A 25,263-nucleotide genomic window follows, 5' to 3' on the forward strand; every position below is an offset into this window, starting at 1 on the left:
TTATCCAAAGAAGCAACAGTTTTTTTGAATTGAAGAAAATACTTGGCCAATTCAATAACAACAGAATCAACAAATACAAAAGAGCTTAAATTTTCCACGCATTAAGTTCAAGACTCAACAATAGAGTATGAAACAAACAAAATAAGACAAGACTACAATGGAGCGGAATAAGATATGTAGGATAATCCTACAACATCATTAATCAAATTATATATGACCAGTGAGGGCCACATTAATCATCAACCGAGATACAAGTGAACCTTGATGGCAAGCAAGAAGACACAAATGAGGCCAAAATACAGCAGGGAATGGACCAGAATCGAAGCACCACTTGTCTTAAAGTTGCCAAAGTCCACACACCTGAGGTGCCCTGGCACCTGAAACAGCAGCCCCGGTGTTAGCAGCACGAACAGCACCACTGCAACAAAAACAGGGCCCCAATCCGACATTGTTTCTCTTTTTCTTTTTTTTTTCTTTGGAGGGGGACGGGTAGAGGGAGAGAGGGTCTCTGACTGCCAACTTGGGAGAGATGCAGTGGAAGTGATTGGTGGAGCTGATTAATGGAGTCCTGAGACAAGTACATATATATGCAAAGAAAAAGTCGAGGGGATACAAAGACAGAGAGTGTGGAGAGTAGTGTGGGGCGGAGGTTAGGAGATGAAGTCATTTGGATTCACTGCCGCCGTCCCATTTTTTGCACTGCTGGGTTCCCTCTTCCCTGCTGTAGCATATGACAACTGGCACCAGAATAACTTGCTCCCCATGCTTACACTAGCGTACTAATTCTGTTGGTATACCCAAAATTGAGGTAGTATGAAACTTTTTTAACTTTTTGATATCAGTGGGCTAATGCAGCATCCGCAGAGAATATGTGATGTCCAAGCAAATTTAAAGAAACACAAGTAAAGGATCCACCTGTTATTGGTGTTGGAATACGAGTCCACGCATGGAGATCCAAACTCCTTAATACATCTACATGAATTATAGGAAAAGGTTTTTTACATGAGCATACACTTTATTGTAGTAGAAATTTGTTGTAAAAATATGATATTAAAATCATTTATAAATATTATTTAAATATTTAATTTATTAGTTAATACATAATTTCTTAAATTAAAATAAAGAGTTCGAATCTCTTTCTCTTTATTAAAAAAAATCACTTATGAATGAAGAGAAAAATCCAAAATCAATTTTGAAAATTAAAACTTTGATTCTCTCACATGGTTCCATTTTAGAGCATGAAATTTATATGGTTAAAGTCCTCGTCTGACATCTCATAAGCTTTCCATGAATATATTATTCGCATTATTTAGATGTGTGATTAATAAGAACTAAGGATTTACAATTTCGGGAACTAAACTGAAAATTTAGAAAAATTTATAGTGAAAATTATGAAAAATAACCTTTGTAGTAAGGTCATTTAAAAAATGACCATTTATATAATTTTAACTGTTTTTAGCTAATTTTTTGGTAAGACTTGACAAGAATACCCTTTAAACCAATTAATCCAAATGAAAGTGCGTCTCGGTTTCTTTCTTTTTGCTCTCCCGCCATTTAGCTAAAAATTTCAAAATTAAATCTCGATTTAGCTATCCCTCCATCCAGCTCTCCAATGGCATCTAGGTATATATCTCGCCGTCTAGCTCTCCAATGCCATCGAGATTTATATCGACAGCCAACTTTCTCACGATCCCAAAGTGTAGAGATGACATTAAGGTATTTGTTATGAGTTCTTGAGTTTATTTAGGTTTATTCATAGAACGCAAAAGTTGATGGGTAAATTATATGAGTTTGAAAACTTAAATCTGGCTGGCAGTAGCGAAATCAATTAGTTTATAGGCGATGCGTGAATATTTGTTAGGCATTGAGTCACTGGATATTAGGGTGTGTGACTAGATATTAGGAATCAAACCTATTTATTTGGCATTAGGTGCCTAAATATTACGTGACTGAATATTTGTTGAACATTGCGTGACTTATTTATAGGCATTACGTGACTGAATATTTATTGAGCATTGCGTGACTTTATCTACCTAATGCTGAAGGTGATTATCTACTGATTCAGCCCCCTTAATAGCAAATTCTATAAAATTAGAAGAGAAATAGACTAAAGCTATTTGGTAAATTGTTTAACAAAATAAATTATATAAGTTGTAATTTCGGTTAAAATTACCATAAAGGATATTGAATGTCATCTTCAATCACTTAATAAGCTATAACGAAATGCTTGAAGTTTATTTATAATTTCAGATATTAAAATCAAAGAAATCAATAAAGAAACGAAATAATTTTCAGACTTGTATAGTAGCAATAGTATTAGATTTTGGTTGATCTACCACGCAATCGGACCATGATGCTTAAATTTCAAAAAAAGAAGAGAAAAGAGGAAACGATGTATGTAACATTAAAATCCTTTTGATTAGTGAAAAAGAGAGAAAACCTTTAAGGTGCTTTTTATTAAGAATTTCTCGAAAAATGATGTTTGGCCTGGCTTTTGCTTTTAAGAGATAGATAAGATGAAACGCCAGGCCGAACAGGTACTTAATAACCAATTCAGCCCCCCTTCATTGCACTTATATGGGTGTAGAAAATGAAGAGTCAACATTCATGCCTATAAATAAAGGGAACCATTAACCATTTGAATCAAATTCAATTATCTTAATCAATCTCAGATTATTGTAAAATGGCCTCTAGAGATCCAAGAGTCGATAATGGGGAAGAGGTAGCCTTCGAAGAGGAAGAGATGCCTCTAAGGAAGAAGTTAGAGATATTCCAGCAAGAAATGCACACCCTCATCAACAAGCTGATGGCCAGGACTTTCGAACTGGAGGCTGACATCCTAGGCAACAACAAGATTCTCTGCGAGATATATGAAATAGTAGATGAACTTAGGAAGAAATGAACTACGGTTCATTTTTTTGTATCATCTCCTTTTATTTTCGAGAATCTAATTAATAAAATTTTAAGAATTTTCATTGAGCAGATATTTTCTTATGTCTTTTCTTATTTTTATTTTCTTCGTTTAAGTTATATTATGCTAAATAACTTCGTGAGTAGATGTTAGGCATTATGTGACCTATTATTAGGTATTGGGAGATTGGGTTATACGCGACGCGTGAATTGTGCAATGCATATCTTCTGTTGAGATATTGTGTGAGTGGTTTGTATGTAGATGGAATAGAGTACATATGGTGACGTGTTGTTATGTATTGCGTGACGTTGGGCTAGCACGTGATTGGTTATGTTGGTATAATGTGAGTGGATATTAGGCATCGACTGACTTATCATTGTGCATGACTTGTGCAATTCACCTCTTGTTTTGAGGCTTATTATTATTAGGCATTGAGTGACTTATTCTTAGGTGTTGCGAGCCTGACAGTGCGTGACTGACTTATGCAATTCATGTCTTGTTTTGAGGCTTTGGTTCAGTAGTTTTTTAGGCATCGCGTGATTGGTTTTTATATATTGCGTGACCTGTTGCTATGTATTTCGAGACTGGTGGCGCGTGACTTGTGCAATTCACTTCTTATTTTAGGGCTTTTGATCACTAGATTTTAGGCATTGCATGAATGTGCATTAGACATTGCGACACTTAATTTTTGTTAAATTTCAATAGCCGGTCAAATGTGACTTAGGCATTACGTAAGTGGTTTCTATGCATTAAGGGGCAATTTTCGATAAATTGACTGATTGTGAAACTTATTTTCTATTAAATTTCAGTGACTTGCCAAATGTGAAGCTTATGATTACATACGGTGGTCATTGGGTCGATGACACTTACAAGGGTGGTGAGACACGAGTGAGGGGTGTTGGGAGTGATTTGTCATTTTTGGGCCTAGTGAAGTTAGTTGAAGAGGTTGTTAGGGTCAACTCATATAATAATGAAATCGAGCTACATGCATCGCTCAGTCATGCCGTAGGGGTTTTGCGCACAATTATCAGGGATGATGAAGATGTAGCAAGTATTCTGCGAGATGAAAGGGCAATTGTTGTGTTTGCGACAGTTAAGGTAGGAAATGCAAACGATATTCCACATGAACACAGTATCCAACATAGTAATCACCTACAACAGAATGTTAATTATTTTGACATACCACACCATGCATTTCCTAACAAACAACCATGGCAATCACGTTTGACGTATCCTCATGAGTTTGAGTAGTCCGGCACACACATGAGGTGTCTGCAAATGATGTCTGCACAATTTCGATTGGAATGTGCATCGAACAAAATACTTGGTACTTTGCAACAAACACAACTGTCGCTCAGAAATGCAATGGGTCCATTGTCATTCATAAACGACACTGTGATGGTTGTGAGTGATGACGATGCATCTAATCAAATTGAAGATGATGTTGAAAAGGACGACACGGTGGATTGGAACGATGAGTTACATGATGACTGTGAAGATGATTATGTTAGCGGACATGAAGACTGTTCAGAGGACAACAAGGTTGAGCACACCGACATTCCTAATTACAATAATGTAGATGGTAGTACAGGTCATACCACAATTGTTGTGTTAAAAGAGGTTGAGTTGGATGACCATGCCACAATTGTTGAATTAGATGATGTTGAGGGTGTCGACCCTATTTACGAGAAAGCCATCGCACTTGAGAACGACATTCATTTGCCTGATGACAGGGATCAAGAGAGGGTAAATACAGGGGTATCTCGTCAATGGATTATTCCCGAGGTAGATATGATATCCTTCCAAACAGTTGGGAGTGAGAAATCCAAATCAATGGACGACCACTTATATCGTGGAAAAGTGTTTCCATTGAAGGCCGAATTGAAATGAGCTTTAAGCATGTTGACACTAAAAGAGCATTTTGAGGTTAGAGTTAAAAAGTTATGTCACGCTCATTTTGAGGTTGGTTGTAAGGAGAAGGCATGCAAGTTTACTTTGTGTGCAACGAAGTTGCCTGAGGGAGAATATTGGCAACTTCGGATGTTCTAGAAGGTACACACGTGTACTATTGATGATTTACAATGTGGGTACCGAACTGCGAGTGCGAGGTTAATTGGTGAGCTTATCTTCACCAGGGTGCAAGGAAATTATGTAACCCCATTGAGACCAAAGGAAATAATGGAAGAGATGAATCACAAGTGGGGATTGCAATGCCTATATGATAAGGCCTGGCAAGCAAAGGAGTATGCGGAGAGTCTTGTGTTTCGTCCCTCGGAAGAGTCATTCCAACTTCTTCCCTCGTATTTCCATATGTTCGAATGTGAAAATCTCGGTACTATCACGTGTGTCACTACAAATGGGGAACAACGATTCAAATATTGTTTCTGGGCGTTCGGGTCATGTATTCGGGATTTCAGTGCTATAATGCGGCTTGTAGTCGCTATCGATACCATACATCTGAAAGGTAGATTCAAGGGTATTCTGTTTGTAGTGGTATGCAAAGATGCGAATGAGCAGATATATCCAGTTGCATTTGGCATTGGCCACGTCGAAGACAAAGAGTCTTGGTCGTGGTTTTTTAACCAATTGCGTCGTGCGATTGGTTGTCCTAAAAATGCAATGTTCATATTTGATCAGGATCTTGGCATTAAGAATGCAGTTGAGAAACTGTACAAGGACGCTTATCACGGTCTATGCAATTACCACTTAGGGAAAAACGTTAAAAACAGGTTCAAGCGCAAAGATGTTACCGTGATTTTCACCTTGGCCACCAAGTGCTATAGGCTCGCCGATTTTAACAAACATATGAATAAGCTGACACAGCTTTGCAAACCTACTTATGACAGCCTTATGAGATTAGGCCTTGAGAGATGGGCACATGCACGGTCACCAGTAAGGCAATACAAGCTAATGACATCCAACATTGCGGAGTGTATTAACTCCTGCTTGAGGCATGCAAGAAAAATGCCAATAACGGTGTTGATTGAGTGCATCAAAGGCATGTTTCAACGTTGATTCCATGACCGGCACAATGAGGCATTGAATTTGACCATGCCCCTCAGTTCTTAGGCTACCGATCTGTTGAACAGACGGTTCAATGAAGCATGTCACTTTTCCATACAACCAATCGATCGGGTGGAGTTTCAAGTTATAGATGGGACTAAGGATAGAATGGTCAACCTCTCCACCAAGACGTGTTCATGCAGTGAGTTCCAGACCGATTTATTCCCCTGCACACATGCTGTGACGACAATAAGGTATGAATAATCATGTTTTGTTATTTTATGCATGATGAATTGAATTTTTACATTTTTCGCCAACTATGATTTCATTACCTTGGCAGTAAGTGCAAACGTCCAACCATTGAATTCTACTTAGACTATTACAAGACTCGGTCTTGGGTGGAGGGATATGCGGTTCCCATTCGCCCAATTGGGCATCCCAGTGAGTGGGACATCCCCCATGACATTCAACAAATTGTTGTTTTGCCACCAAGTTGGCGAGGTCAAGAGGGAAGACCTAGGAGGAAAAAGATTCCATCAACTAAGGAAGGCATTGGATGACATAGATGTTCATAATGCAAAAGGTATGGTTATAATAGACAAAATTGTTGGACTCCATTTGCAGCTCCATCGATAAACGAGAAACATCATCTACTCAGCGGACGACTCGACGACGACGACCCAAGGCATGTCCAATTTACAAACAACCCGGACACACACGAAACCGCTATTGAATGCGGATTACAAACTCTGATAACGTTATAGGTGTCGTACCTGAAGATAGTGGCCTTTCAAACGTCAGTTGTTAGGGATTGTTTAAAACTGGCCATTGATATTTGCATTGAATAATACTATTTGAACTTGAGTTTGACAAAGTCTAGTGATAATACTCTGACGAGTACAAAGAAAAAAATTGAGTGGTGTGATTAGAGGAGAAGCAAATCTAAAACACAAGAAGTTGCAACAACTATGACCAATACAATGAAGCAAAATGACTGGTGTGATTGGGGGACAAGCAAATCTAAAACACAAGATGTTGTAGCAACTGTAACCAGTACAGTGAAGCAAAATGAGTAGTGTGACTGGGGGATAAGTAAATCTAAAACACAAGATGTTGCAGTAGCTGTGACCAGTATAATGAAGCAAACTGAGTGGGGTGATTGGGGGACAAGCAAATCTAAAACACAAGATATTATAGCAGCTATGACTAGTAAAACAAAAACTGAGTGGGGTGATTAGGGGAAAAGCAAATCTAAAACACAATATGTCTCTTTAAAAATGGATGGAACTTGTATGAAAGAGCAAATTGAACTATTTGGTTGGGGAATGAAAAAGTATGATACACAAGATGTCCCCATAGAAGAGAAAAACTTCAAGTCCAATGGTGGGGAAGTTGGAACTAGTTGGGGAACAATGGAAAAAGAATATGAAAAACCTGATGCTAGTGATGCACTACCACGGTTTGGTTGGGGAACACAAGACGTCATTCTTACAAAAACCTTGGATGATTCTTCCAAATCTAGTGGCTGTGAACAACAAAAGTCACCAGAATGTTAGGAAAGTTAGGGTTCCCTTGATGAGTCAAATCAACCAGCAAGTTCAAATGGCTGGGATACACCAAATGGTTTGGGTAGCACTCAAAGTGAAAAATAGCATCACTCACGCGACAGTATAGGGGCTCACGTCATTGGGCTTTAGATGCTAGTAAAAAGAATCGTCTTGTGAAGTCAACTCAAGTGATGAATGATGATTCCAGTATGACTGTAATGTACACTGCTACAAGACAAAGATTAGACATGTTTACTTCTAAGTAACAAGATATTCTCTCAAATGTTGAGCCACTAATACAGTCAATCAGAAAAATAATGCACCAGTCTAGGTAAATTTCTCTTACATTTGCTCTTGATTTCTATGTCAATAAAGGTTTTCAATTGCCTCACAAGTTGGAAGCAATTTCTTTGTGCTGTTACTTTTCCCATGTCTAGTTGACATGGACCTGCATGAGTCAGGAAATTCTTGTTAATTAGATACTTTATTCTGCTTTGAAGACTTGAGAAATTTGCACATCCAATATTTGGTACCGATTATTGTAGAATTTTCATGATTCTTTTAAGCTGCAACATTTTCTCAAGTTTGTTAGATACGAATGTTTCAAAGCAAATACTTCCATTTATTTAGCCCATTGTGGGATCATCAAATTCATTGTATTCCTTCATAATTTTTTTTCTTTATAAACAATTAAATTAAAGCACAAAATATTTAATAATATTTACCTGATTGATTTTCGCATCGTGCTTCATATTTTTGCCTAGAAAATTATGTATAATAATAGCATTATTTGGATAGCTAGAGTAGAAGGGTTTAGGGTTTTATAGTACTTGCTTTTATGGTACTTGTTCTTAATGTGGACCGTTGTAATAAAAAAAAACATAAAGGGCATAAGATAAACAAAAGACAATCAATCAAGCGAAACAAACTCACATAAAAGTATGGCAAGCAGCAATAGTTCAATGTACCCGATACATCAAAGATACAAAAATTTGTAAATACAACCAAAATCTAATGCACAGGTAGCCATGGAATCGAACAGTCCAAAAACTCAGTAGAACAAACGTATGCAGAGAGAATTCATGATGGTGGAGGAAATTGAGAGTGAAATTGATCCTCGAATTCTTTTTGGCGTTGCAACATCTCACGATTTTACGCCTCCAACAATTCCATATGAGTAGTCAACCTAGAGTCCATTGTTTCCATAAATGAAAAGAGTCTAGTGAAAGCTTGCTCAACATCGAATGTGGTAGAATAGGTGCACTAGATTAAGCAGTAGACGGGCCCGTAGGATACGCACTCGGCTCTCCCTCATTCCCCTCTTCATCAAATTCTGGGTTATCAGCTACCCCCTTCCTAACCCAACTATTGTTTCTGAACTGAAAACCTAGCTTTTTAATACTATGCTCATCGATAGGATTGAACAAAGCATGGTTTTTGGGTAGATCACAACGGGTGTCAACTTTGAAGTAGTCGATGATCTCACTGATCAACATGCCGTAAAGCAAGCTTTTAATGCCACCTTGAATGGTCCGGAGCATGTCATCCATGATGAATTTAGCAAGGTCAATACGGTAATTTAATTTGATGTTAAATATGAACCAAAGGTCCTTTGTGGTGACAATCGAGTTGTTTGAGCCTTGAGGACGGATAGTATGAGTGATGATGAGGTGTAAGACTCGATCAAAGAAACATAGCCTTGTGCAACTAGCACTGCCTCTCTCATTTGGTGGAGGGTAGATAAACGCCGACCGAAGGTTCCCATTATCAAAGACACAGTGGAGATCTTTTTAGAGGGAAGTAAGGTGAAAGACTCGTTTTATCAGCTCACGAGTAACAAGGATCCGTTGTCCTATGACATGGGTGACAAACGTATCGTCATGGTTCACTAGTTGACTTGTTTTTAACTCCGCATACTTTTGTGTTGCATTGAAGTAAAAAATTCAGACCAAATTCTCATAGTTTTTCCTATTCAATTGTAAATAATGTGTCCACCCAAAATTTTCAAAGTTCGCAAGGTATGGGAAATCTATAGACTTTAAACAATCAAAGTCAATTATACGTTCAAGCATTACCTTGCGTTTGGCGAAATTGGCATTGAATCTTTCAGCGTGCGATGGATGAGTGAAATTTTACAAAAAAGAACTCACCATCGAGGCTGAGGATGTTTTTGCACTAGTAGAGCTGCCTGAACCACTGTTCTTAGTCACCTTTGTGCATTTAGTTTTGTGACTCATTTTTCAAAATTAGGAATGAGAAATTTGGAGGTTCCGGTGTTTTAAGGCAAAACGATTCAATATAGATGTTAAAGAGTATGACGTAAATGATTTAATTGATAGAATCGAAAAATGAGTTTGGTTAATTTGTGAGTTCGTGGGCGAAACTTGACAGGGAAACCCTTTAAATAGTTTAGGGTCTAACACATTTACAAGTAACTTCAGAGGTTTACAGGGTGAGAGGGTTTTCAAGGCAGCAGCATAGGTGGTCTATGAGCGAAATATCTATCAATAGATATCAAATATATTGATAGATGTCGTTTCATCTTCCAAGCATACGAAATATCTATCGATAGATTTCAAATATATCGATAGATGCCCTTTCATCATCCAGCATACGAAATATCTATCGATAGATTTTACATATATCAATAGATGCCTTTTCATCTTCCTGCAAACGCCTACAACTACAGATAGATTTTAAATGTATCGATAGATGCCCTTTCATCATCCAACATACAAAATATCTATTGATAGATTTTAAATATATCGATAGATGCCCTTTCATTTTCCTGCATATGCCTACAACTACCGATAGATTTTAAATATATCAATAGATGCCCTTTCATCTTCTTGCAAACACCTACAACTATCGATAGATTTTAAATGTATCGATAGATGCCCTTGAATCATTCAGCATATGAAATATCTATCGATAAATTTTAAATATATCGATATATGCCCTTTCATCTTCCTGCATACGCCTACAACTACCGATTGATTTTAAATATATCGATAGATGCCCTTTCATCTTCCAGCATACACCTACAACTACTGGTTGATTTCAAATATATCGATAGATGTCGTTTCATCTTCCACCATACGCCTACAACTACCGATAGATTTTGTTCTGGATTGTACACTACAGGCTATAATGTGGAGGTCAAAGAACAATGTTTCGCATCCAACTCATGCAAAACTATCAAAAGTTAGTTTAAGGGTGAAAAAAAGGTCTTGCAACATGATTATTGCATAATATTTTATATAGAATATTACTCAAATCATAATAAAAAAAATAGCATTACTATTTTTAATTTTATTCAGTTTACTCAATAATATGTATTTATGAATTTCATAAAGATTTCAAAAGTTTTAAAAATATTTAAAAATTGTAATGTTTTTATTTCAATGTGACTATTTATTATTTTAGAGTATTAATATTGAAAAGTCAGATTTATATTAAAAATTATAAGTTTGTTCAACTTATACGGTTTCTTATACATAAGGGTAATTTCGTCAATTCACAAACGATGTTGCAAAGTCATATTCCCAAACACTATAATGTAATCCTCTAAGCGATATTCCCAGAAATCATATTCCTTGCAATATAACAACAAACCTTAACCCATTATTAAACAAAAATCTCTTAAACCTATGTGTAGTTGTAAGTTCAACCACTAAAGCTAAACTTTCCTGCACTGTCTTAAGCAATGGCTGCAACTTCGAGCAAACCCAATGTTGGTGACTATGCGAACCAAATTACAGGTGATGATGAATACTCAACTCTATGATCAAGGAAGAAATGGAAACTAGCTCTTCAACTGCCTATCGCATCAATTGGTTTTTCAATTGAACTAGGTAATGATCTATCCTCATCCTCACGGTCTAAGGGCAACTCACATGCTGCTAGGTATAGGGTAATAGAGAATGCCATCATATCGTGCAAGAAAGTGGTAAATTGGGAAAGCTTTAAGGAAAACATACACCTTGAGGGTGACTTAAATTCATTTTTTGACATGGGTAAACTTAAAAGTCTAAGTACCTTTCTACATACTGATTATAGCCCAACTCTTGTTAGGGAATTTTACTTCAGTATTTGCCGGAGTAAAAATGAATTTGAAAATCGTAGTGATTTTAACCCATTTGTTTTGAACGAGTTTTTGGGAGTAATAGAGTTTATAGTGACTGCCTTTGATATTGGGAGGCTCTTGAAAACGGAGTACACACAGGGACAATACATATTTCCCTAATTTTATAAGCCGTGCCCCATGTGGGCCCACTTGACAGGTAGAAAAGAACTATACAGCACAAATTTATGTTCTGCTCATTATGTGAATGCTGCACCCTAGAGGCTGATACATAATTTTCTTGCATCCACATTACCTGGAATGATCAGTCGTTTAAGATGTGTTAGCGCTGAGGATCTGTGGATGATGGAATCAATTGGGACCTAGTTGGGCCTAAACATTGTAGAATATATGATCTTCAGAATGAGAGGAGTTGCCATACAGGAAGAGACGACCTTTCCATACGAAAACATCATATCGACTCTAGTTAAGAAGAAAAGGATATAGAGCAATAGGTATCTAGCTAATTGGACCAGTGGTAGGCCTCGAAATCTCTCAATTGGATGGCTTGCGAAAAAGGGATATGACTTGAGTGTTGATGAGCCAGATGAGCCATTCAACTTTGTCAAAGGCAGCTCAGTTCATCTTACCCATGATACTCCATCCAGTGGCCCATCTAGAGTTATTCCAGATGTTGTTTCCAATGATGTGATGTATAATATGCTTATGAGGATTGATGAGAAACTTAGTAACCAAACTGCTAGAATGCAGACATTGAAATTGAGGATACAGAATGTTAAGAATCTTCTACTACAAAGAACAGATACAGTTACTCGTGTAGTAGAAGCGCGGCTGAAAAAAATAGTCATGAGATGAGTTTCTCCCACATGAACCTCAGAGGAAAAAGAAGTTAGTTGTCATTGGTTCTGGCTGAGTCAAGCAGAGCAGATGAAGATTCATATTTTGAGAGTTGTGGGTTAACTGGATTAAGGATGCTGTAATACTAAACAATTTACGGTATATTGTTTATTTTTATATTCGCTCAACATGTGCTTTAACTTTCATGTGTTTAGGGTAACTTTTGGTCGAGGGTTAAGGGTATTCGACTGAATATTTTGTTATGATGATGGTTGGGGTTGGTTATGGTTTGATATTGTCCACCATAATTGGCTTACCCCCTTTTTCAAAGAACATGACACACAATAAATGAGTCACGCGATTCCTTATCAACTACTCACGCGATTACATAACAAGTGGTAACTCCAATCCATAAATACTACTCACGCTACTCAATATAAACTAGTAACGCGATTTCGTAATAACCAGTCATGCGACGCCATGTTTTCTACTCACACGATCTTATAATAAATACTCACGCCATCCCATAATAAGTGGTAACACCATTCCATAGATACTACTCACGCGACTCAATATTAACTAGTAATGCGACTCCATAATAACTAGTCACGTGATTCCATAATAACTGCTAACGCCACTCCATATTTACTACTCATGCGAGTTAATATCAAATACTCATGCGATTCTAAATCTTAACGGTTCACGCGATTCTATGTTTAATAGTCACGCGATTCCAAATCGATTAGTCACCCGATTCCATATTAACTACTCACGTCATTCAAAATTGAGTAGTCGCATGATTCCATATCAAATACTAGCGCGAATCAATATCAACTGGTGACGCGATTCCATCTCCACCATGGTCACAACTCAATATCAACTGATTACAATCTTATGTCATGCAATGTAATTCAACATGTCATATAGGCTATAAAGTAAGGGGGTGGGGGTGTTGGCATATGCAAACTCATGAACGCTGGCATGTAAATTGTGCAAAACTAACAGAATTTAAGATATGAATAAGAAGAAAACAAGGTTGTCTTTATTGGACCCGTATGCTTATCACGTCAATGAATTCTGAACTGTTCTTATTGCCCTTTTTCTTTCTTGTTAAATGATACAAAAAATGGAAAAAATGTAAATGATACAACAAAAAATAATATGGACATGATATAGAATAATGTTATTTACATATTGAAAAAGAATAAACAAATTAAAAAATTTCACTACTGATGCTATTTGCAAATATCTCAAGGGTAAACTTTTTCAAAGGCCATCTATGGCATTTGCCTTAAGTGTATGATCCTCCGAAGATATCAACCACTGCAACAAGGCTATAACCCAATCCCCGTAACTGTGTGAATCTTTCTGTATCGAGGTCTTTGCATTTAACTTACACCTCATCCGCATCAAATGTCATTTTTGACGATGCGAGCTAGCAAAGTACCCAGCCTGGTGGCATATAATGGGAAACAATGTTGTTAGTGGACTCATCTACTGATCACGCAAGCCGAACTTCATTGCTTTTGCCCGACTGTATGATGAGTACACTAACATAATACTCTAACTCACCAAGTTGATGTGCACTACCACCTAATGGCAGTCAAAATAACACGGTACGAGAATTGAGTCAACCTCATGCCATGGCAAACCCCACAGAGGACTCCCACCCCTCACATACTCAAGCACATGGTCTAGCATTACCGTCTGACTCGCCTTGAATGTTTTTTCAGTGGGGGGAGGATTTATTTCTCAGGTTAACCCCAGCAAAATTAGCCGTCAATTACATTATGCACAATAGTTAGATGCAATTAACTAATACACACCCCATACATTTGAATAATTACAACTCATTAACATATAATATACTTACATAGAAGCTGGTGTCAACGATGCATATTCTCTACTTGTAGAGTTGTTGATGGTGCTCATGCGCCTGCTTACACAACACACTGATGCATGCGTCAATGTGTTGGCTGTTCAACAACTCAGTCAGCATCTCTAATTGTCGAAAAAAATAAGGCCCTCATATCCTTCAATGCCCAGAATGTTAACCCTGCATATTTGTAAAACCCACGTCAAAAGGTATATGGAATAAATACCATAGAACTGTTAACCCTAATATCGTCTACTGTTATCATTTTACCTTACTTGCTCGTTTTTCATGAAGGAGTCATATCTGTCTTTCTAATCATCTTTTGCTTTGCGCTGGACCAATAGCGGGTTAACATATAGGCTTCGAAGGTATTTGTGGCTAAGCTCACAAGTGCATCTTTGGTCTGAGGTCGAGGTGGAGCCTCAAGAGAATGAGTGATCTCAGCATGCAGGGGGGCCTCTAGTGGAGTTGGGACGGGAGTAGGATGCAGGGAAGTTGTAGTTCGACTACTCACAAGATGAGGTGCCTTTTTGACCTCAAATGGAGGCGAAGCCTCATGAGAAGGTGTGCATTGAGAATACTGGGTTGCCTTTAGTGGAGATGGGATAGGAGCAGGATGATGTTCAATTGGGCCAGCGGGAGGTGAGCTTTAAGCAATGCAATTGATTGATTGATGCCACTTGCATCGTCAATATCAACCCCAATACCGTTGCGCTCTTTGTCATGCGCACCATTTTCTTCACCCATCGTGATGAAAAACATAAAAGCTCATACCTCATAACAGTCGATTAGTCGACCGACAATCTGATTTTTTAACCCTTACACTAATTGCTAGATATGCTGATGCAGTGACTGCATCTGCATCGCTCGCTGGATCTCCAACTGCATTGCCCACTAGATCTCTAACTGTATTGCATGCATCTGCATCTTCATATTCGTCTGCAATGATTGTAGGTCTTTCTTCCATTATGTCTGCATCTATTGCAGCTCTTGCTTAACGCTCATAGTCATTTGCTGATGCAGAGCGGGTTACGCGCCTAAAGATGAGGAAGGGCAGCAATAGAAGCAAGAAAAGGAGCAGCTTGAGGAGTCATAGTAGTAGCAGCAAGAGGAACAACAGGAGAAGTAGCATGAAGAGCCGCAAAAAGAGAATCAGGCTCCTTAGCAACACCTGCGGCCTCATTAGCAATGAATTGGGAATGGACCTCCTCGTTCATGGTGCGTCTCCACTTAACGGCTCATCTTACCATACTTTTCCCTTTGCGGTCCATTGTCTTCCTCCTTTGCTAGGGATCAAATTTTGACTGACCCACTAACTTCCATAATGGAACGTATTGATGCCCTTCAGAGATATTGACGTCAATGTCGACCCAATATGCGGTTAACATCTCGTCCGCAGTTGGCTCCAACGTCCTCACTGCACACAAATGCACCAAAACATACATTGTCATTAGGTATAACCCTTGTTACCCTATGACAATAAAAATAAAATTTAATAAAATAAAAAATTATGGTTTATTTACTCACCTTGCCCTCTCTCTCCAAACTTGCAATATTGGCGTGGAAGCCTGTAGGCCTCTCGTCACAATGCCATTTCAGCATTCTTGACCAAAGCTGTCTGGACTGGTGCTACTTTCCAAACAAGCTTCTCATTTCAGGAATTGCTTCCAACGCCCAAAACTACACATTAATTGTGAAACATTTATTACTCACCTCATAAATTGTTATGTGAAAAGAATAATGATAATGATAAATATTAGGGTAAGGTAAACTACCTGAAACACCCATTTAAATTCGTAGAGGTGGTAGTGCTTCTTCTCTGGTACACCCATAGCAAGAGGTTTGAAACCCCTCATCAAGTACTCGACCGTCAAACTCCAAACGTAAGTGCCCCATGGGAACACATTCCACATATCGATGTTCTCGGCCAGTGAAAACAACCATGGAACCACTGATCGTCTGTAGTCTTGACTGAATAAAACATTGGTCGCAATCAAGAAGAGGGCCATCTTGGTCGCGTCTCCCTCCTATTGAAACCGCCCTCCCTTGAACGTGTCTAACACATGTTGTATCTTCACCTCTTTCCCCGCTCCCCAATATCGTAGGTGAATTCCTTCAGGGAGGGCCTCACAGGGATTGACAATAAGGGCCGGTAGGGCACCAAACTTCAATCCTGTCATCAGACAGAACTCCTTCTTCGAAAATCGGGCCTTCGTTTTCCCTATTGCAAACCATAGCTCACCCTCGATGGCATCAGGTTCGTTGATTCTACACAGCATTATGTTGTGCACGAGACTGGCGTAGAATAAACTTTTCTTTGATTCGACGTCCATCATGTGCCCAAAGCATGTTCTCTTAATGTTTTCCAACTCGTTTACTTTACATAGCATCTTACGTATCACGTGCAGATATGACCACTTACAATGGATGTTAATGCCAATGTTGAACCCCCACTCGTGCCTCGGCACACAAAGCAAAGACTCCACATTATCTTGCTCTATTCCTATGTTGGCCATCTGCAATATAAAACAAACAACATCCCCATTTTAGTCATGTTAATACCATCATTATAGATTAACAAAATAACAAGAGGAATTGCTGTGAAATAGCCCTCCTCAGAAGCTCACTCAAAAAATAACCCTCACAATAATTTTAACTGCTTTTAGACAGCCTTGAAACAGAATAATTAATGCAACTGTCCAGCATGGATTATTAAGAAAATAAACATATACACATTAAAGCATTACAGTTGACCTAAAATAATACATAATGAACCCAATGTCGGTCATGCAATGCCATACAGATAAATTTCATGTAGTTATGACACTCGTGCAATTTCATACAAAAAGAGTCACGCAATGCCTTATCAAATAGTCATGCAATTACTAACATTAAATCACACAATGATTTATAAACAAGTCACGCAATGCTAAGAATAACTAATTGAATCATGCACACACTAACTAACGCCATGCCTGAACAATATTCATGCAATAACCTAGAAACCAGTCATGCAAAGACTTATTAATCAGTCACGCAAAGACCTATCAATTAGTCACACAAAGTTTAACGTTTATGCAATCACGCAAACCCTAAGTGACCCCATGTAAAAATCTAATCACTAAGGTGCCAACCATGTAAGCAAGCCCTCAGTCACGCAATATCTAAACCCTTAACCCAATTCCTATCAAAAGGTCATAACGCATACATATCAACCACTCACGCATGCCTAGTGACTTTTCCACCCCAACAACACCAACAATACCACCTTTATGTTTATATTCAATAATTTCAAACAACAAGAATATCAATATGAACAAGCAATAAGTATAGGTTTATGCTCAAAAACCTAAGCCCTAAAAATGAAGAATAACCATTTCTCCGCATGGTTCAAAATAAAATAAAAAAAATTATACCTTTCTCCGCATAATGTCAACTTCCTCTCACTGCTCAATATGTGAACTACCTTTATGTGAATAATAACCACTCCAAAATGCTCCTACCACTGCGAAAATGCTCAGAAGTTGAACTGGCGAGGAATACTTTGAACAAAATTGCTTTTGAAGAGATGTACAGTCTGCTGATGAGAACTGATGAGTTGTGGACCATATTAACATACTTGACCAGTTAAAAGGTTTCGGGTTGAGGTGCGGATCCTAATGAATGGGTCGATTTCATTAAGGATAATTTTATCCAAATTTTATTTCTCTTGGCTAAAAACAGTTAAAATTATAAGATGGTCTATTCTCAGAAGCGCCTTATGCATGGAGCCCATTTAAGAAAAGTACTCAAATTTATATTAGGGTTTCTAAGATGATGGAGTGCAGAAAATGGTAACCCCACTCTTCACTCATATGCATCCACTCCACTCTTTCACTGCATTGCATATTAGTTGCACTAATCTACCATAATAATTTTTCGGTAATTTTTCTAGCCCACTTGCGCATTGTTAGAGCATGGAGGTGTATGGAGCCTCCATGGGGCACATATTGGAACATGGTTTTTACCAAAATTTTAAATTTTGTTTTTTTAGTATTTTTTATATTTTTTGAAACTTTAAAAATTACGAAAATATATTTTTTAAGTTTTAATATAATACTTAAAAAAAACTCTTAAACTATTCAAAAAAATTCACATTATTTTTTTATTGCTTTCAACTTGGTTCTTAAACTTTTATTTTGAACCAAATAAGTTCTTATATTTTTATTTTAAACCAAATAAACCCTTATAACTAATGATTAATTTAATTAAAATGTCACTTTTCATTTTATGTTGCGTGATGCTAACTTGATATGGTAACATATTATAATGACTGATGACATGACATGATAACATGATCAAACATTTTTCACCATCTATGTCAATGCTATGTGAGTATAAAATGATAAATGATATTTTGACTAATGATAATTAATTAATAATTAATCAATTGATTTATATCCAAAATAAAAGTATAAAGAATGTAATATAATATTAAAAACTTATTTGAATTTTCTTGAATACTTTAAAGGTTTTTTTAGTTTTATTTTATAATTTTTTTATAAAAAATTATATAATTTTTATGTTTGTTTTGATGAAGTGGGACTTAATTTGGGCTTTCTAAGATTGTAGACTATATATGGTGCTATATATATTATTAATTAATTTAAAATTAATTAGTTAAGTTTCTTAATTTAATTTTTAAATGGAAAGGTAAAATGTAATTAAAAAATTTTAAATCCAATAATTTATAATTTTAGCATGAATATTTAGGATAAGAATATCATGTGATTTATTGCATGCCATGATTATTTTCTTTTTGCGATAAAATTATTATTTGTACCTTAAATATGAAGTAGGCATTTTTTTTTTCTTTTTGGGTTTTTTAAGGAGAAAAGTGGAGAAAGCGGTGGTAAGTGAAACTGAACAAGAAGAGTTTGAGACTGATGGGGATATGTTTGGGAAGTTATAGATGAACAAGCGACATCATAAATTTTAATTTTTTTAAGGTTACACCTAGAAGCTAATCACTTTTGAGATGTGTGGGAAATCTCCAACAATGCTCATGAAGTGCATTGTTTGTTCAATACAAGTTTATGAATACAAATGCCAATGCGACATTTCTATTTTTTTTAAAGTTAATTTCATTTCAAAAAAAATCTTTACAAAAGAAACCACCTTTTGGTAGCTGGCAAGGACACAATTCGAGTTATGTGATAGCAAAACTCTATGTTCTCTTATCAAGTTGCCTATGAGATCAAGATGAACCTCACATATCCATATCTCATAACAACCATAATCCTATACTTATTCACTGTATACAAAATATTAAAATTTGAAGAATTTCTATCTCAACTAGGACATTCAACATAGAAGACAACAGAAACATAAACATCCAAGCCCATGGGAACATCCACCATAAACAGATCATTAGCATAACAACAAAAAGAAAAGCCTTGATATGAAAACCTTACTCTCAAAGTGATAAAAGCATCAGATAACCTTGAGCCAAAACCCAGAAAATGCTTGCATCAGCACCATCTTTACCTGTCTAATTTCAACTCCAACAACTCACTTCCCTACTAACTCCCTCATTCACAATAGAGTCAACCTCATGATTGCCTTCCCTCAGAATATGGTCAACTCTCCATTCTTTGATTTTCTTTTTGATCATTTCAATATGCAAGATCCACCTCTTAAATCTCCATGGTGGTTCTTAAGGCTCCTTAACCCATTTGACAACATTCCTAGAATTGCTTACGACCATAAGACAACATTCATTTGCCTAGGGTGATTCAAAAAACAAAGTGAAAGCTTCCTTAATAGCAGCAATTTCAGCCATATTAGAGTCTCGATCCCAATAGATTTTGAGAATCTAATCAAAACTTTTCCAAACTCATTCCTCATAATCCCTTCAATACTAGCTTCACTTGGACACTCATTCCCTATGCCATCCACATTAAATTGGATTTCCCCTTTTTTTGGCCTTTTCCACACAATATTCAGTTTCTTGACTTCATTCTTTCTTTGTTTAATCTCCATAATGGGTTGCCTATACACATTTAGACCAGAATTAAACTCTAATGGCCATTTTGCACTCATTCATAAGGCAATTCTAAGTTTGATTCATTCCCAAATCAACCCCTTATCCCATTTCTTGTTTTGAAGCACCACCTCATTCATACTTAGCCAGACAGTCCATGTAATTGCAAAGATGGCTAATTTCCAAACCCTATCATCCCCCCTTTCCACACAAGCAATATTCCACATAACCATCAATTTCTTAAACCCGTTTGGCATCACCCTTTTCACATTCCATTCATTGAACTAGGGCCCCCATAACACCTAAACTTCTCTGCATTTCATAAATAAGTGACTTATCATTTCAAGTTCATTATTGCACAAAAGACACACAACCGCCTCAATTCCCATCAATCCTTTCTTAGCAAGTTTCCATTTTACGGCAACTCTACCATGAACAATCTGCCAAACAAGAGCTTCTATTTTTTTAGGTGCAACCCCCACTTACAAATCCACTTCCACACTCTTCCCCCTCCATTAATTGGTAAAATGACTTAACTGTATACCCCCCATTCATAGTCCTTTTACATACAAGCTTGTCCCTCATACTTGGCTTAGATGATAACCACCAATCATGCTTAAAAATAGTTGGTATTATTACTTTTCTCACCCCAAAGCCAGTCTCTTAAGTTGCACCCTTCATTCCCATATCCCATCAACCCATTCTCCATGTTCTCATACTTTTCCATTTTTGTTAATAGCTAGAGCAAAAATCCTAGGAAAACACCTTTTAAGCTTTTCACCCTCCACCCACCCATCCTCTCAAAAATTAATATTGTTCCCATCACCAATTGCAAACCCAAGGTTGGGCATTACCTATAGCAAATAACGATTATAAGGGGAAAGGGGATAGTAATATTTTCCAAACAGTCGACATTCTCCTATTTACTTTTCCTCTTGGTAGTAAAAAAGTAAACCCCTCTCCATTTTTTTCCACCAAAACCTTTCTCCAAAGGCTATCCACCTCACTTTTAAACCTCCAAATCCACTTATTAAGCAATGCTCAATTTTTTATTTCCAAGTCAACCACACTAATTCATCCTAGTTCCTTTTGTCGACAAACTTTTTCCCAAGACACATAATATACCTTTTTTTATTTTCATCCCCTTCCCACAAAAATCTTCTTGTATTTTTTCAATCTCCTTCCTAACCCTCATCAGCATATAAAGATAGACAAAAAATTTTGGCAAACATGAAAAGATAGACCTCATCAATGTGATTTTTCCTCCTATAGAAAACAACTTGTTTTGTCAACCCACCAATTTCTTTTCAACCTTCTGGATCACTAGTCTCTAGACTTACAAAGAGTGGAGCCTTGCTCCAAAAGGAAAGCCGAGATATTTACTTGGGAGTTTGTCACTCTTATATCTCATCACTGTTGCCCATTCCTTTAGAGTCTCAATTTCAATATCAATCCCAATTAAATTACTCTTTGCAAAATTAATTTTTAACCTTGACATAGCTTAAAAAATTCTTAGAAATCTCCTAACATTCTTAATCTCCTCAAGATCCAAGTAAAGGAAAACCATTATGTCATCTGCATATTGTAAATGTGACACAATTAATCCATCTTTCCCATAAGGATCTCTCTACAGACCCCTTGACTTTACGTTTTTTTCATTAAGCAACTGATGACTTCATCCACAAGATTAAATAGAAACGGTGAGAGAGATAACCCTGCCAAAGTCCTCTCTCCATGCTAAACACCTTTGTCGGAGATCCATTAACAAGCACAAAAACCCTTGTTGTTGAAATGTGCCCCATGACCCATATTTTCCATTTATCCCTAAATCCCATCTTTGTCATAACCATGTCAATAAAACCCTAATCCACAATGTCGTTTGCCTTCTTAAAGTCCACCTTAAGAATCACTCCTCATGTTCTCTCCTTCTTTAGCAAATCAACAATTCATTAGCTATTAACACTGAGTCCATCAATTGCGTCCCTTTAATAAACACGAACTGATTATTTTCTATGACTTCCTCTATCACTTTCTTGAGCCTATTATCCTACGATTTAGCAACAATCTTATAGAGGCTACCAACCAAGCTGATGAGCCTGTAATCTTTGAGTTTCGAAGGGTTACTAACCTTAAGGATAAGGGTGACAAAAGACTAATTTACCCCACTCCCAAGACTACTAGTATCAAAGAATCTCATAATAAACTCCATCAATTTACCTTTAACTGCACCTCATTGTTTCTTGTAGAAGTTCATGTTGTATCCATCGAGCCCCGGAGCTTTGCTGCCTTCACAACCACATATGGTATCCCAGACTTCTTTTTCAGTGATAGGCACTTCGAACGATGTCATTGCATTCTGGCTCAACATTCTAATATCACAATCTTGCACATCCACTTCTAGCACTCCATTTTTTTTATACAACTCTGCAAAGTGCTTTGCTATTTCTTTTTTAACTACTTTTGGATCCTCAATCATCTTGTCATTCACCACCTTATCAATATAATTACCTCTCTTTCTAGTCGACACCATTTAGTGAAAGTATTTGTTGTTCTTATCTCCTTTATTCACGCATTAAATCGTTGGCTTTTACCTCTATTTTCTCTCCTGTACCCTATAAAGGTTCCACAATTTTGCTTTCCTTACCACTAAATTTTCCCTAAAGCTACTCTCCTCTTCTTCCACCAAAAACCCCCGATTCAAATTATAAAGCTTCTTTTCTAATTGCACGATTCTTTCTGTAACATTCTCGAATATACTTTATTGTCTTTCTCTGATTTTAGGCTTAAGACTTTTAAGACATCCCTATGCCCTATTCTCATATCTGTTCCCCCCACTCACATTACCCCACTACTCTTCAATTAGCTTCTTAAATTCTTCTTTATCAAGCCAATGATCAAATATTCAAAATAGCTTGAGACCCCAATTAACCTCTTTCAACCCAATTTTCACTGCACAGTGGTCTAAGATAGAGCAAAAGAGACAAGTTCGCAAGATATTGTTAAAATAACCTAAGATTTTAGTGTCAATGAAAAAGTGGTCTAACTTGCTGATAGAGCCTCCTCCCAATCGTTGCACCACATAAATTTGGTTTTAGTTAATGGCAAATCTACCAATCCCACTTCATTTATGAAATTATCAAAATGAGCAGCAAATCTCCCTATCTCTCCTTTCTCGATTCTTTTCTCTTTTGATCTATCAGTATTAAAATCACCCCCAATCACCCACCAAACCTCAGACTTTCTCATCTGCTCCATTAACTCATCCCACACATCCTTTCTTTTTCTTTCCTCATTGGGTGTGTAATTATTTATAAAACCACATTTAGAACTCAATCTTCTAACCATCCCACCCACAATCAAGTAACACTTGGACTGGATGCATTCCTCCATTATGAAAAAATTGCTTTGTCACATACTAATCATCCCTATTGATCTTCCTTCTGCAAACACTGCTCTCCCATTAACGTCACCCTTTCTCCATAATCTTTCATATAGGGACTTTTTCACCTCTTGAAGTTTCATCTCTTGTATGAACACCATACCCAACTTTTATGATTCAATCACTCTCCTAATGGCTCTTCTCTTCTCACATTGCCCCATTCCTTTAGCGTTTCAAGTTATTATATTTATCATGAAAATCAACCCGTACTAGACAAACCATCCCTTAGTCTCAATCTTTCTTCCTCTTGTTAAACCTCTCTAAGACTACTTTTCCTTCATTCCCAACCTCCATCTCTTGGAACCTCTGCACCACTGTGTCTCTACTTGCCTTAAACTAAACACTTATATTCCTACTCAGCTCCCAAGTGGCTATTGCTTCATTGATCGATTGCGGTACCCCTCGAACACTGTCATTCTCCAACTCTGAAACACATTCCTTAAGGCTTTCCATTGCTTCTTTAGTACCCCTCAAATATTCTCTAATCTCTTTTTTTAATTTTTTTTTCCTTTGAGTCTGTAACTTACTACTAGTGGCCCTACCATCTTCCATCTCACATTTTTCTCCTAATTCTCCTAATTTACTATTCACATATGACTTACCACCACCCATTTTCCAACTTTCTCTACTTTGGTAACTACCGCCCACTTTACTTTTTTTCCTCCATATTCTTTTTTCCCTTACTTGACTCTCACTTCTTTCTTCCATTAAACCCCTAGAGGCATTTCACTAATCGTCCTTTCTTGGCTCAATCCCTACTTGGTTGCTTCTTTTTTGTCAATGACATCCACATTAAAATGCACAACTTCTTTGTTTCTATTCTCTTTTTTCTATCTTCTTTTTCTTGAGTTGAAGCCTTTTAAAGTTACCATTTTTCCCTTAAGAGTTTTCCCATCTGACCTTGTGGATTTCACCAAATCTTACTAGTATTTCCCTCATTCACTGTCACATCCCCATTTTGTTTGACATATGAATAAAGCCCTCGTGGCAATAACTCATTGTATCTTTTCTTCTTTCATGAATTGACACTACACAACTGCTTTTGTGTCTCCCTTTCATTTCCAAAACAATAGGCCTCCATCCTTGGGCTTGCCTCCTTCATTTTACCTAGGCTTAAGTTCCTTTTCTCAATTTCTCCCCTACTTGTGCACTCTAAGTATCCTTCTTAGGCGTTGACCTCATAAATCAACTTTCTCTTTTCCACCTCATCAAGTGATTTGAGCTTGCACGACCCAATCCAGTTGCTCTTTTCCTTAGTTTTTTTCTCACTTTCATTCTTACTATCCTCTTATGATTTTTCAAATTTTGAAATTTGAGTTTAGCCATCTGCTTCCACGTTATTAACACAATTCCCACCATACTCCTCGAAATCACTAGCGAATTGCCATGGTTCTGTCCCATCTTCTTCTTCCACAAAGCACGGATACTCTATGTTCCTAACAACATCAAGAAATCCAAATTTCTTATTAGACTCACCTTCATCGTCGCTATAAAAAACTCTAATGAGCTAACTATGCTTTTAACCACTGTTTTCCCTTTCTTTT

General features: G+C 37.1%; 2 protein-coding genes across 2 annotated transcripts; one reads left to right on the plus strand and one right to left on the minus strand.

Annotated features, from left to right (window-relative positions):
• On the minus strand, positions 1-600 carry LOC18608967 (uncharacterized). The gene has a single exon (XM_007043898.3). The coding sequence runs from the start codon at positions 447-449 to the stop codon at positions 240-242; it is 210 nt and encodes a 69-aa protein (XP_007043960.1). The 5' UTR covers positions 450-600; the 3' UTR covers positions 1-239.
• A 4,489-nt stretch (positions 601-5,089) lies between these two features.
• LOC108660656 (protein FAR1-RELATED SEQUENCE 5-like) lies at positions 5,090-5,926 on the plus strand. The gene has a single exon (XM_018114908.1). It carries the CDS (start codon positions 5,090-5,092, stop codon positions 5,924-5,926), a length of 837 nt encoding a protein of 278 aa, XP_017970397.1.
• The last annotated feature ends 19,337 nt before the right edge of the window (positions 5,927-25,263 follow it).

The sequence above is a fragment of the Theobroma cacao genome, chromosome 2 (genome assembly GCF_053813885.1).
Source record: "Theobroma cacao isolate CCN51 chromosome 2, ASM5381388v1, whole genome shotgun sequence".
NCBI classification, from domain to species: domain Eukaryota; kingdom Viridiplantae; phylum Streptophyta; class Magnoliopsida; order Malvales; family Malvaceae; genus Theobroma; species Theobroma cacao.

Bases quoted from the DNA above. Each gene is read 5' to 3' on its own strand.
- LOC18608967 (XM_007043898.3), bottom strand. From the start codon at position 449: ATGTCGGATTGGGGCCCTGTTTTTGTTGCAGTGGTGCTGTTCGTGCTG.
- LOC108660656 (XM_018114908.1), top strand. From the start codon at position 5,090: ATGGAAGAGATGAATCACAAGTGGGGATTGCAATGCCTATATGATAAG.